The following is a 13,673-nucleotide window of genomic DNA, read 5'->3' as shown; positions in this document are numbered from 1 at the left end:
AACTGAAATCTCAAAACAGAGAGAAAACCAAAAGGCTTTCCTAACATTTTCTTTATAAAATAACATAAAATGCTCAGCTATAAACTGACTTTCCTCTTTCAGGTTACCATATTAATTTTAAACAAGATCAGTTTGAAAGAAGCAGCCTTGGTAGGGAGAGAGAATATATTTTATGAGACTATTTCTCTCCTAACAATTTTATTCTCTTAGAACTTTTGTCCCTTATTGGTACTGCCGTACCCTTATTGCTTTAACTCAAAGCACTTTAAATACAGAATAGCCAGCTGCAGTCAATACTTTCAAATTAGATTAAAACTTTTTTTTGAAAGTGCATAGGACAACTTTTCTGGGCTTTTCTACATTGTTCAGTGCTGTTGCTGAAGCTTTTTTGGCCAGCTGAGGGCAGTAATCACAGGTGAAACAGTACTCTTCCTTGGGATTAAAAATGTAGTAAACTAAGTGAATTTTCCAAAATCTAAATTTAAATGTTAAATATTGATTTTTCGATTGTTAAATCAATAGTCCAGGACAGTTTGTCTAAGATAAGATTTCTTTGCTAGGATTTTCCATCGATTTCAGTGGAGGCAGCAACGGCAGAAGCATCAGAGTAGGTAGAAACACTGCAGTAGGCAGCATGTGCTGTCAGCTAGAGCAAGCAGAAGGAGAATATGTCCATTTCTTGCCTGTAAATCCTACTGGTTCTCCCTTGTTTTGTTGCTTTCCTCCTACCCAGTCAATGAGAAGCTGGTCAGATTGTCTTTCAGATAAGTGTGCTGGCAATACTCAGTACTAAAATAGCATCGTTGTGGTTAACTGGTGAATCTGACATGAAAATCCTGGGAGGGAAGATGAAGGAGGTATCTCCCAATCACATGTAGAGATTTGTGAATGATGCATGATATCTCCTCCAAAAGAGTTATTTCTGCTTCATTGAGATCATATRAATGTGGCCCTTCCCATTAGCAGGCAGAATGATACCCTTCTCTTGAGTATGTGTGATGCACATATGTTGCTATGCAAATCTGCCTCTTTAGCATAAGCTGAGAGAAAGGGGATGAAAAATGCAACTCTGTTTTCCTCTAACCTTTTTCCTCTAACCGTATTGTTTCTTTTGTGTTTCTAGGGAGAATCTGGCCCAACAGGTGCCATGGGTGCAACTGGTCCTCTAGTGAGTGTCACATGCATTGGATTTACCTTACAGAAGTGGCTGTAATATTGCACACATTATTGCTAATATAGTACATGTAGGAATTTTATGTTTTTGAGACATTGTCTTGAAGTTAAACTTTTTCCTAGTGCAGTTAAAGTTTTGTTTTCTATTACAGTAAACTGTCCAGTGTAAGCTGTTATTCCTTGCAGTTCGTCACCACTATAAAAAAAACTGTAATAAATCAGAAAGCTTAACAGATATTTGAATGTAGGTTTTGTGATTGGTTACTGACTCGTGGAAATTTAGGGTGATTAAATGCTCTTTTTTAACATCCTGATGCCTCATATGGAGTGATTTCCATATGACAAAAATCAGATTAGCTTGCTTTGAGATAGAACTGAAATAATTTAGGTCAGAAACACATTAGATGGAAAACCATGGACAGAGGGTTTTGGAGGTAATGCTGAGGATAAGCATGCATGACATGAAAATGAAACAGAGAAGAGTTTTCACAGAGGATTTTTCATTCAGGTATGGTTTTGGACAACTGTATAATAGTGAGCATTATAACATTCCCAAAATCCACTTTCAGCAGTGATGATGTAAGTGCAATAYTTTTGTGATAGCAGATGACATCTCTCTGCAAGACGCTGTCTTGTGTCATGCAGAATGTAATATCCCTGAAGTGCAGCCTAGCTGTGAGTGAGCCATAGTAAATGAGACTGAGTTATTGACCCTGGTGAGTATATTCAGAGTTTATTCTGCYGTGTTTGCAGCTGGAAATACTATTGGAACAGGAGAAGAGAAATTACAGTTATTTAATTTCCACTAGGCAAGCCTGTGAGGTTGCAAGGACTTAGGTAAACTGCTGCTTTATTCCTGCTATGGAGCAGGCTAAAATACACCTGAGGGGAAAAAAAGAATTAGCTTGGTTCTGTAACTATTCACATGAGCTGTCCTTATCATATTTATAGTCTCAGTGAACCTAATCAAACTCTGATTAAAAGCCAATAGAGAGGACTTAATTACTGAGCAGAAATGCAGTACAAAACTTATTTGAAGCAAAGGAAAAGTCAAGGATGTTTGAAGAAAAAGAAAAAAGTAAAAAGAAAAATAAAGAGGGGTCCATCTACTATGGGGAGGGGGGAAATCAAGTGAACTATATTTTCCACTTTTCATTATTTTGCAATTATGAGCTCCTGAGTAATGCGCTTTTCTGTTTTCTCTTCAAGGGACCTAGAGGAATGCCAGGAGAAAGAGGTCGAATTGGACCACAAGGTGCCCCTGTACGTAGGGCCTTGCTTCTGTCTCCTTGTAATTCTTCCCTTGCTTTACTTAAATTTAAAGCCTTGAGCCTGAAAATGTTTATTCACATGACTGTTAGTCACTTCTGTGTGTGTTCTGCTATAGCTTAAGAAAGTTAAGGCCTTAACAGAGTTTTGTGGGATGAAATCTTTACTCTAAATTTAAAAAATCCCAAGTAAAAGGAAAATGCTAGCAGCATAGTAATTTCTTAGAGCTGCCCACAAGGCCAAGTATCCTCACAGCATTTTGTTCTGTAATCCAAAAAGGTTGTCATCTTTGTTTTTCTTTCTCTGAAATTACTCTTGAAAGACTATTTTAACCCAAAATTGCCAATTTGAAAATAATATATATTTTTTTGTCTGGAAAAAGAGTTTAAAATGAAAATTTAATCTTTTAATTTAAAGTCTTATAATTTAATTCAAGATAATAAAAAAAAGCTTGTTAAAATTATCTTGCTTTTCAGCAAAAAGAGGGATCAGCCTTGACATGAGATCATATTTGAGTAGAAATTTCTTTCTGTGGCCTTACATCCACTTTCAGATTGTTGTTTTTTCTGGCATTTCTCCTTATGACGTTTATGTATGCATTCCTTACCTCTCCATACAATGACACTGTCAAAATATCCATTTACTTGAAGGTGTGCCATGATTTCTTCCAAAAGTTTTCTGTGCTGGTGTCCCAAGGGATCTTCAAGCCAGCATTTCTTTGAATGCTTTAGTCTGTGTGACTGTCATCACAAATGCTAACAATAAACACAAAATTTAGTAAGTGTTCTTATAAACATTCCATCTTGTCCCTTTTCAAATCTAGGGTGGACGTGGCCAGCATGGTATGCCTGGGAAGCCAGGGCCAATGGTAAGTTTCTTAATCATCTRTTTTTTTCACCTTGTATTTGCCACTTGCCTTTAGACATTGTCAAAAGAAGCACAAACAGCTGTTGCCGGTTGCTGGTAACAGTAGTGTGCCTAGAATACGTGAATGATTCCTGGTTCTGGCATTGAGTTACTCACTGTAAGTTCAATGCTGTCCTCTGAGAATTGATACTGTCTGTAGTTTGCTTCATCTGAAGGTTTTAATTTGCAGGGGAGTAGGCTAGAAGATCCTCCTTGGAGAGATAATGCTTTGCTGCTTTTATGCAGTGGGATCCATGTTGTAGGGAGATAAGTGTCTTAAAGATATACATTGTAATAGAAAACAATGTATACTTCCCTATTATCTTCCTTCACATACAAAGTTGACAAATGAAGTTATACCCATTCTCAGTGAGAAGAAATGCTGATCACCAGTATCAGAACTTGCTACCTGAAATTGATCAATTACAAAATGTGTAAAAGATAGTGTTTTAATTATAGACAGTCACAGAGTGAGCTAACGAACCAGAAGCCTATGCATAAATGTCTTTCCAGTTAATAATTGCCTCACTGAGGAAGCCAGGTATGCATGACTAAAAGTTCTCACACAGCTGCAGGAGAACTGAAGGTGATTGTGGCAGATTAAACCACGGATGTTAGTGTAACAAAAGGTGATGTGCTCAATCCTACTGTTCAATCCCAGTGTGCATTTGCAAGATGTCTTTGAATCAAGTCACATGAGCAAATGTATTAGGAAGTCGTATGTACTAAGCATATGTTGCTTTTGGCAAGTCAAAGCTTATGATGATTTCATACTATTCATACGAAGCAAGCGTTCACCTTAAAAACATGTTATTCTGTTTGTTTGCTTTTTCTGAAGGCATTACTTCTGGGATGCAGTTGACAAAGTTTTTGCATGTTGATGCAGGCAACATGAACCGTTGTCACTTTGTGATGTTCAGCTTAAAGAAAAAAAAAAACCATGGACCTGCCCAAAACTAAAATTTCATTTTGTGCATGCCCTTTGTTTAATAGTTATATTAGCCCTGAGAAACATTCATTTTCCCATGTCGTCTTGATGAACGGACTGTTTTATTGCAAACTTCATTAAGAAACAGTTAACTATAACAGATAGTCAAGACATGAGTGTCAGTGTGTAAAAGCTGCAAATCTCAATTATTTGGTGTGTCATGAAAAGAAGGGTAACTACAGCTATTACAAGAAACCGAAACAGTGAAAAGATTTTTCAGCATTGAAAACAGAATCTAAAGCAGAACAAAAAGCTCTAGTGATGTTATTCTACATGAAGTTTGAAATTTTTATTTGGCATAAAACATGAGCTCAGCTTCACTGGACGTGATGGTTGGTTGGCTAACATTTTTGGCATGTAGTGTCACAAGGGAGATACTGATACTTAATGCACATTTTTCTCATTGGAGGAACTGTTATTCAAATGCATGATTATTTGGCTTAGTACAGAGTGGTATATCCTAATTCTGGAATTCTCCTTGCAAAAAGAGAGAGATTTGGCAGATATATATTTGTGATCCAATAAACTGGTACATAGATTTTTCAAGAATATGTTTAGTGAGCTGTTACATCAGTGCTGTAGAAATCCATTGCAAGGTCATGGCAGAAATGTTGTCTCTAATTAATACTCACTGGGACAGATTGTTCTTATTAGGTTTGTCAGCAGAACTTCATTACATAAAACATTCTTTCACAGTATGCATCATATTTTACAAAAAAGGAGAAAATCAGGAAAAGATAAAGAGAAATCATCTGGGAACATGGAGTTGTAGTGAATACTTGCAAACACTGTGTGCCGCCTTCTAGAGAGTTTATAGTACAGCAGAAAAGGTCTATGGAATGTTTTGTTCAGCACAGGGGGCATTATGTAAACATTTTAAAATAACTTAAAACTTTACTCCAAGGCCCRTAATTGGAGGTCTTCCTGCTTAACAAAACAGGGTCAAACCAGACARGCATGTTAAAGTGTGTACACCCGAAGATTGCTTCCCAGCAACCTTAGACGGTCAGCCATATAATGTAACTCCAGCTGATTGCATCTATGCCCAAACTTAGTGTCCTTTCAGCCACATAATGTGTGGTCTATGCTCTGCTATGCAGTGCACCAAGAATTTGGCTCTAGAACCGTAAACAGTACAGTCACATCAGTACTATGCTGTGCTCAAGCTATCAACCCTTCTCAGATACAGCATTAACTATCTTGGATASAATGCTCTTCTGAAAGAGCAATGCTGCTGCTGGGAGCCAGACGTTGCCTCTGCAGAGCATTTGGTTGCGTGGTGCGCCATAGCCTAGCCTGTCCCCCACTTCCTTTTCCAGAGGTATCTGCATATCTCCAAACAAGCATCCAAGCAGGAAACCCTGCTGTACATAACTTTGTCTGTACCACCTTGAAAAGGTGAAACAAAATCTGCATTTAAAAGCTTGAAAATGAGTTTGGCAGTGAATTTGAGAATCTCAGTAGGGTAGAGGAGTGGGAAGCAGGGGCAGTTCTATAGTCTTTATTCATATTTTCACTTGTCATATTGTTCACCTCAAAAATCTTGTCTAGTAACTTGTTTCAATGCAGAATTAGCTACAATTTCTCTTTTTTGTAGGTTAGTATTCTAAATTTAAAAGAACCAACCCCCTTCTCTGCTACATTCTATAGGACAAGTAGCGATTGTTCAAGAAATATCTTTTCATTACCTTACCATGCTAACATAAACATAAGAGGAAATAAGCTATTTATTAAAAACTAAAATTGAAAAACAATTACTATAATAGTTATAAACTGTATGCATTGCAATTTGGGCATTAATAGATTAATCAAGAGCTGTAACTTTGCCAGTCAGTAAATACGCTATTAAAACACCACACCACAATTCTATAAAGTGTATGTGTATCATTTAGAAAAATGATAGTTTTAGAATTACTTTGTTTTTTTGTTATGAAAAAATGTTTTGTGAGTAAGATTATATTTAGACACAGAATGATGTTTACCCAGTGATTAGATTCTAATCTGTGATCCAAACTGTAGAATTATAGCTTTCTGCTTTTGTATTTTGTAGGGCCCGCTTGGCATAACTGGTTCTCCTGGTTTTCCGGGTGCTCCTGGTGTAAAGGTAAAAGAACAAACAAACAAACAAACCCTTTTTAGTATGTCTAACAACACAGAATTAAAAAGTACATCCTAGACTGCACAAAGTTCAGACTGACATGTATACAGATTCCTGAGAGCTGCTGATATCAATCTTACTTAAGACCTTGAGACAGAAGCCATAAATCAGAAGCCAAATGAAGTAATAAAAGTTGACCATAACCAGGATACTTTTTTTGCTTTTCCCTGTGCAAAGGGATGGTTTTAGGATAACTATCATGCTGTGCTCCAAAAAAATTGTCCAGTATATTAAAAGAATTACAAGAATTACATTCTGCAAGTTGAGTTGCTGAGTCCAAGACTTGATAATGCAGGAATCTACAGAAGCAGCATCTTCCAGTGACCATTTTCAGCCTAATACACTTTCTGTGATGACCTAGACTGATAAGAAGAATGCCTGAACCACAACAGAGCTTGCACCACTACTCATCACAACATTGCAAATGATGATTAAAATGTTTTGTGGCTCTGTGATTGGGCTGAAAAGAAAAAACTTAAACTAGCTGCAGTGTGGTCGATGTTTGACTTTCCTTTGTTGGCTTTCACAAAACAACTCCATATTTTTTTTCTAGCCTTGAGAATATGTCTGCAAATAAGACTGAAAAGAAGACTCATGCAATTTCCTTATACTTCTTTCCCCCCGTCACCCATTTGTTCCTCTTTGTTGCTTTATGTTCCTAAAAATGATAGGAAAAAATTATACAAGAAGAAACTATTTTTCCATTCCAGGTAGTGAAGTTCAGCAGATGTTTTGTTTTATTGTGAAGCTGGCAACATTTACAAAACAATTTTCTGGAAACAAGCCTCGATAAGAGTATTAACACAGTTTATACAGTTAGATGATAATCCTTTTAATGCATGTCATAAAATGTTTTGGTATGCCTAAACAGTGCTAAATATCTAAATAAATATTTGGAGACGTTGTCAAGGGAAGAATCAAGAAAGGTTTTTTGAAAAGGAGAAGCTACCTTCAAGTTTCATCATCAGATGATGTAATTGAAATAGCTATTTTGAACTCATAAAAGCTAAGCAGATTACATGTGGAAGATGTGGGCTTAAGTTCTGAAGACACAACATTAATTATCAATTCCAAAAGCTGATTTGCCTATATAAAGGTAAAATGCAAAGGAGATACCATGAGGAATTGTTTTATTGGAACATCCAATCCAATCATACTGGGCTTTTCTGGAAATGATCATCTGTTTGGCCCTTCTTGCTTATGACCAGCACAACTTGTGACAATCAGATTACTGTGTCAAATTATTTTTCTTTTTTTGCAATCTTTAATACAGTGCTGCAACATTGAGTTGATCCATACTGTGCAAAAAATCTCCAAATGTCTTACTATTTCTAAATTTCAAGACTCAGCTGCTAATGAAGCTGAAAAAAATGCTGTCAAATTACCAATACATACTGGGATTTTATATAGAGGTGTCTTATCTTACAGAAGTAACAGTAGGATCAAAGTAACATCATGGTGTGATTTGGGCCACTTGCCCTAGATATAATGCTGCTTCTCTGTAGAAAGTTCCCATGACTGTATATAAACTGAGAAAAAATTCTATCTGTAGTTTTAAAGTTTTACATTCATATAGAAGCAGTGGAGGCAGAATTAGGTAAGTAAAAATCTATTTTAAGGATCATAAACTATTTCAAAGCCTGAATTATCTTTCTCTTATAAACTCATTATTCCTCCTTAGTTACTTTGGAATGCAGCTTTTTAGAGCAAAGTAATCCCCAGTTGTTTTCTCCTGTGAAATCTTAGGGTGAAGCAGGTCCAACGGGTCCTCGTGGTCCTGAAGGTCCTCAAGGACAAAGAGGTGAAACAGGGCCACAAGGCCCAGCTGGATCACAAGGGCTTCCTGTAAGTACATTAAACTTTGGTTCCTCAGTGCTCACCTTGTGTATTGTCTGTTCATACCCCACTTGATAGACAGTGAATTTTGCCCAAATGGCTTTTTTTCCCCAGAAAGATATCATTCATATTTTTTCTACTTATTTTGTTGCAAATAACTTTCCATTATTTAATTAAGACATCTTGGAAAACCAAACATTACACAGCCTGATGTAGTCTGAATCCAACAAGTACTTTAAAGCTTAAGCGTATTAAAAGTCACGTAAACTTACATACTTTGTTATTCATATCTGCATTTGCACAGGTAGATCTTATATTGCTATATTATTGAATAGCCTTTATTGTCTGCTTTTGTAAAGCAGATCACATGATTGTCTCATTCTGTTGATACCCAACTCATAAAAATTCATTTTAGTGATTGGTACGTTATTTTTAGGGAACTGAAGGGACAGATGGTTCCCCAGGTGCTAAGGGCCCAACAGTAAGTAATCAAATCATCTGTTGAAGAAATTTTGTAAGTGAATTTATTCTATTTCCTTTTTTAAATTGTTTTTCTCCTTGATGTGCTGATATTTCTGTTTGTAGGGATCTCCAGGCAGTGGAGGCCCCCCTGGCTTATCAGGTCCACCGGGTTCCCCAGGACCACAAGGCAGTACTGGTCCACCTGGTATTCGAGGCCAGATGGTAATAATGTCTTTTTCTCAGTGATATTTTTCAAATGTGTCACTCAATAAAATAAAACAATGATTAGCAGTGAGTCTCTGTGTACATTGGACAAAAACTAACGGTTATCTTCTGAAATTAGGTCTCACTTGGGTTTTTGTCTTGATGATGACATAATGCTTAGGGGAAAGACAGACCACTGTAAACATCTGATTATATTACCTACATCTAGTTCCTAAACTAGGGAACATWTTTTTATTACCAAGAATAATCCAAACCGTTTGAATGTTTTATGCAGATTTTTACCTTTATGGGTGTTACTCATRTGTTTGTTTTCAGGGAGACCCTGGTGTTCCAGGTTTCAAGGGAGAAGCAGGACCCAAAGGTGAACCTGTAAGTCTCTACATGCTTGTAAAATGAAAAGGAATCACAAAGCCATGTATGAATGTTTTGAATAGGCTGTTTCAGTTTTCAAGACATATTTAATGCTACTTCTCATGATTACTTGTGTTTATCAAGTAATTATTGTGGAAGACAAACCACAGTCACCTTGCCTAGATAGTACTAAGAATGGATGGTAAAGTAGGTCCTTGGATGTTATAAATCACCTAGCCAGTTTAGGCCTTATAGGCCTCAAAGGGCTGGAAGACAGAGAAACCGGTTAATATATCTATTGAGATTTCTGTAGCACTTGTAGAATGACTTTATTCTAATTTCATCTCTTGAGAAATGGATACCATGTATTTCTGGACATTTAAGAGCAAACAGGTGCATGCTGATCATAATGGAAAAAAAACCTTTCTTTTTAAATAAAATATGTTTAATACATTTTATACTTATGCATGTATATATATTCATTATATTTTTGCTTAAATGCTAAAATAGTGTGAATATTTATAAATATAGGGATAATGTATATTAATATAGAAAATATGTTTAATTATACAGGTATAATATGTTTTTTATTTTTCAAAAAATATTAGATGGTGTTAATACCTGTTTAGCCCATTGCTCATGTCTGTGAGAAATTATTTGGCGACATTGTTAATTCCATGCTGTAACATATGAATTTTAGAATAAAAAAGGTTCTGCAGAGTTGGAGTCAGTTCAACTTTTTTTTTTTTCTTCTTACTAGTTTAGTCATCACATAATAGCTGATAAAACTATACACATGAAGTAATGGTTTCTTTACCACTGACTGGATCTCATTTCTTTGAGAATTTCTACAAGAATGTTATTGAATTTTGAGTCCTTTGTTTCCTGTTCAACTGGAATAAATGTAATTACAAATTACTCTGTCTGAGCAAATAGATGATTACAAGAAACGCAGCAGAGCTGAACTGTAGAACTGCAGTTTATTCCCATGGCACTTCTTACTGAAAAATCAGCTTATAAATACTGAAAAAGGGAAAAGCTGACCCTGGATAGCTGCATTTTGTAACTGATTCAAAACATAACTATAAAATATTTTTCTCCTTTATTTGGGAAAATGTTGATGATGTTTAGAAGGTAATCTGTTTCAATACGCCTGAGAAACAGTGAGCTTATCAAAGAATTTTTAAACAATTTTTATTTTCTATAGGGCCCACAAGGTCCCCAGGGTCCCATTGGCCCTGTAGGTGAAGAAGGCAAAAGAGGTCCTCGAGGCGATCCAGGGTCAGTAGGTCCACCAGGTCCGATTGGAGAGAGGGTAAGCAATCCAGAAGGACAGTATATCTTGTTAGACACGGACTGCCAGACTGAAAAACCTCTCATCTTGACCTAAACATGAATTTTCTTACAGCTTGGTTGCAGGTGGAGTCAAACTTTGTTTTCCTAATAGTAGTTAATTTATATCTCTAAATTTTATGTATTAGATTAGTAATTTTCGGATGCTGTACTCCTGTGATACAATATATATTTTTTGAAAATGATACTGTGATGATCAGTATATAAAAATGTAGCCTGATGCTTTTTGCATCCTAAATAGTTCTTACGTCTGATTACTGTTTTGGGGGAAAAAGAGTTCTGTGATACTGTGCATCATTTTTACACTGAAAATTTTCGTTAGCGTATTCAGTGCACAGATAGCATAGTAACAGAAACACTGGAGGTCTGATGAGTGAATCAATATATTTTTTGCTTAACCCTTGTACAAATGGTAGTCGTCTTTTCAGTGAGCCTGTTCACATAGAAAGAGCTGTTCAGCATGCATGAATAAAACACTTAGATATTTTTACCGCTCCAAAGAAACAAGTTTAAAGCACTGAAGTAAGGAATTTGTAAAAAAATAAACTGAACTCCCAAACCACAAGTCTTTTACTTTGTTTGCAATAAGTTATGTAAAAATTAAGATGATAATCTTGTTTGCATCACTTCTGACAGGGTGCTCCCGGTAATCGTGGTTTTCCAGGTTCTGATGGCTTGCCTGGACCAAAGGTAAATAAAATTAGTGTCCACTCTTTCATCAGGACATTTTTGAAGTTCTCATACATGCAGATATATGGAAAGAACATATTCCATTAAAAGCATATGTTTCTGAGCAAATAGGTAGATCCTCAGAATCCCTAGGAGTAGGGTCAAAGGAACTGACAAATGCCAGAAAGGCGTCTGAAAGTTTTGAAACCAAAATGTTATGGAGAAAAAACACTTTAAATCCTGTGATGTTCAGCTGTCTTTGTATGTCCCCGACTTAATGCTCTCTCATATTCAGATGTGAATAGGTGGAAGACATTGACCTGTCTCTATTACTGTATTGCTGAATACATTGCTCTATAGCGTGTGGTATAGTTTTTCTAGGCTTATCCTTGGAACAGATGGGCTCATCTGTCTTTGGCTTTCCTGACTGCTATAGCACTTCCAGGGCAGTGACTCACAGATGCATTTGGCTAGCTTTTCTGCTGATTCTTAACTCTTCATAAGAATACAATGATTCTAAATTCCTAATATAAATTTGTTTTATGGAAGGGACCACATTTAAGTAATAATAAAGATTCAAATACTTTGGAACTCTGTTTGCAAAAATATGGCCTTAATACAAGATATTATTTTATTTAATTCTTCTAACTGTGGATGTTCTACCTATTACCTAATAGCCCTTTGTTATCTTTCTAGGGTGCTCAAGGAGAGCGTGGTCCAGCAGGTTCTTTTGGTCCTAAAGGAGGTCAGGGGGATCCTGGGCGTCCTGGCGAACCTGGCCTCCCAGGTGCAAGGGTAAGGAACTAATATCAAAACACTATAAATCATGACATTTTCCATTTTCAAAAGGCAACAATGAACTTCACGGAATTAAAAAGCTGTTGTATAAGAACAAACTTCTTCCCTCATTCCTTTGAATTGCCTTTGTCTTTTGAAGTGAAATGTTATTTGTAACTTTGTTCAGTGGGACCACTTAAAGAGTAAAGGTCAAAATATCTGACTCTTTTCCCATGATGTCAAAAGCAAGATCCCATTTATCTTCAAAAGAAGGAAAAATAGCCCTGATTAGACTGGCAGCTGAAGGATGTATGCTTGTAAAGCACATAGTTATCACAGAAAACATTAACTGAAAGTCAAACCTTCATTAAATTGGTGATTGATAACCTATATAGTTGAGTGATGCATGTTGTGGAAAATTTTTTCGGGAAAAATATTTGAGGAGAATTTGGAACATCACAAAAAGAGAGAAAGGGTATAGCAAGAAAAAGATGTAATATAGATCACTGGGCAACAGTGGCAGAAGTAAAGATGATGATCCTGTGGGACACTGAAGAGATGTGTTACAGCAATAAAAGTGGACATAGGAAAAGAGAAGATCAAAGACAATGAGGCGTGAAGCTGTGAAGTAATTTAACAGTGAGGATGAGGACCTTAGCTGCAACGAAGAAAATGTTGTGTAAAGAATATCTTAGCGTTTTTATGATATTAATTACTGAGCATATCTTTGGGGGGTTATTTACATTTTTCTCTTGTTCTAGAATTCTGTGCACAACTTTACACTAATGTTATTCCCATTTTTAGGGTTTGACAGGAAATCCAGGTGTTCAAGGCCCTGAAGGAAAACTTGGCCCCTTGGTAAGTGACGTAACAATTAGTCCTTTCAGTTAATGCCACAACAATTCAAAAGTCCCAACTGACTGAAATTTTTATTAAACTGAGTTTTCTTCATTTTTAGAGGTTCACCTTTTCCTCTAAGTGTTAACTTTAGGTTCCCAGCTTCTAAATTAGTGCAAATAATGTTCCTTTGGTTTTATCTGTATCTGTCACTTGTTTAGCAGCTGCTGCAAGATTTTTAAATCTTTGCAAACTGAATATCTTTCCTAACTATCTCTTTTTGGAAACAATAGACTATTTGTACATAATGGTTCCATGATAATAATTACATAATATTTGGTTAGCTGTAGCAGTCTGCCTATAACTCCATAAAGCACTGTCTGCTTTAAAGACATTTTTTACTGATAAATACAACACCAAAACCAGACTAATGCAATACATATATAATAATATGAGTGCTTTAACTAGCATTTACTAGATTCACCAACTTGAAAGTGAAAAATTGTAGCTTTAAATGCCTATTTTAATTACAAGTTAATTAATTACAAGAATTAGGCAAGTTTGTTTTATGTTGGAAAGCCATTTATCTTCCATGCTGACCTTTTTTCATCTGAGACTACTGAGAAACAGTGTGGGTTCAATTACTATGCTCTGAGACATGTATTCAAT

General features: G+C 36.0%; 1 protein-coding gene across 1 annotated transcript in view; it reads left to right on the top strand.

Annotated features, from left to right (window-relative positions):
• Nucleotides 1-13,673, top strand: part of COL5A2 (collagen type V alpha 2 chain) — a 121,626-nt gene that overhangs the window by 84,885 nt on the left and 23,068 nt on the right. The window contains exons 15-26 of the mRNA XM_026069062.1: nt 1,124-1,168; nt 2,383-2,436; nt 3,266-3,310; nt 6,387-6,440; nt 8,241-8,339; nt 8,767-8,811; nt 8,916-9,014; nt 9,333-9,386; nt 10,576-10,683; nt 11,358-11,411; nt 12,087-12,185; nt 12,972-13,025. Coding sequence (XP_025924847.1) covers nt 1,124-1,168; nt 2,383-2,436; nt 3,266-3,310; nt 6,387-6,440; nt 8,241-8,339; nt 8,767-8,811; nt 8,916-9,014; nt 9,333-9,386; nt 10,576-10,683; nt 11,358-11,411; nt 12,087-12,185; nt 12,972-13,025 — 810 coding nt within the window. The remainder of the gene's footprint in view (nt 1-1,123; nt 1,169-2,382; nt 2,437-3,265; nt 3,311-6,386; nt 6,441-8,240; nt 8,340-8,766; nt 8,812-8,915; nt 9,015-9,332; nt 9,387-10,575; nt 10,684-11,357; nt 11,412-12,086; nt 12,186-12,971; nt 13,026-13,673) is intronic.

This window comes from Apteryx rowi, unplaced genomic scaffold (genome assembly GCF_003343035.1).
Source record: "Apteryx rowi isolate R43461 unplaced genomic scaffold, aptRow1 scaffold_286, whole genome shotgun sequence".
NCBI lineage: Eukaryota > Metazoa > Chordata > Aves > Apterygiformes > Apterygidae > Apteryx > Apteryx rowi.
Note: the sequence above shows the minus strand (reverse complement) of the source record. Positions and strands in the feature narration are given on the sequence as shown.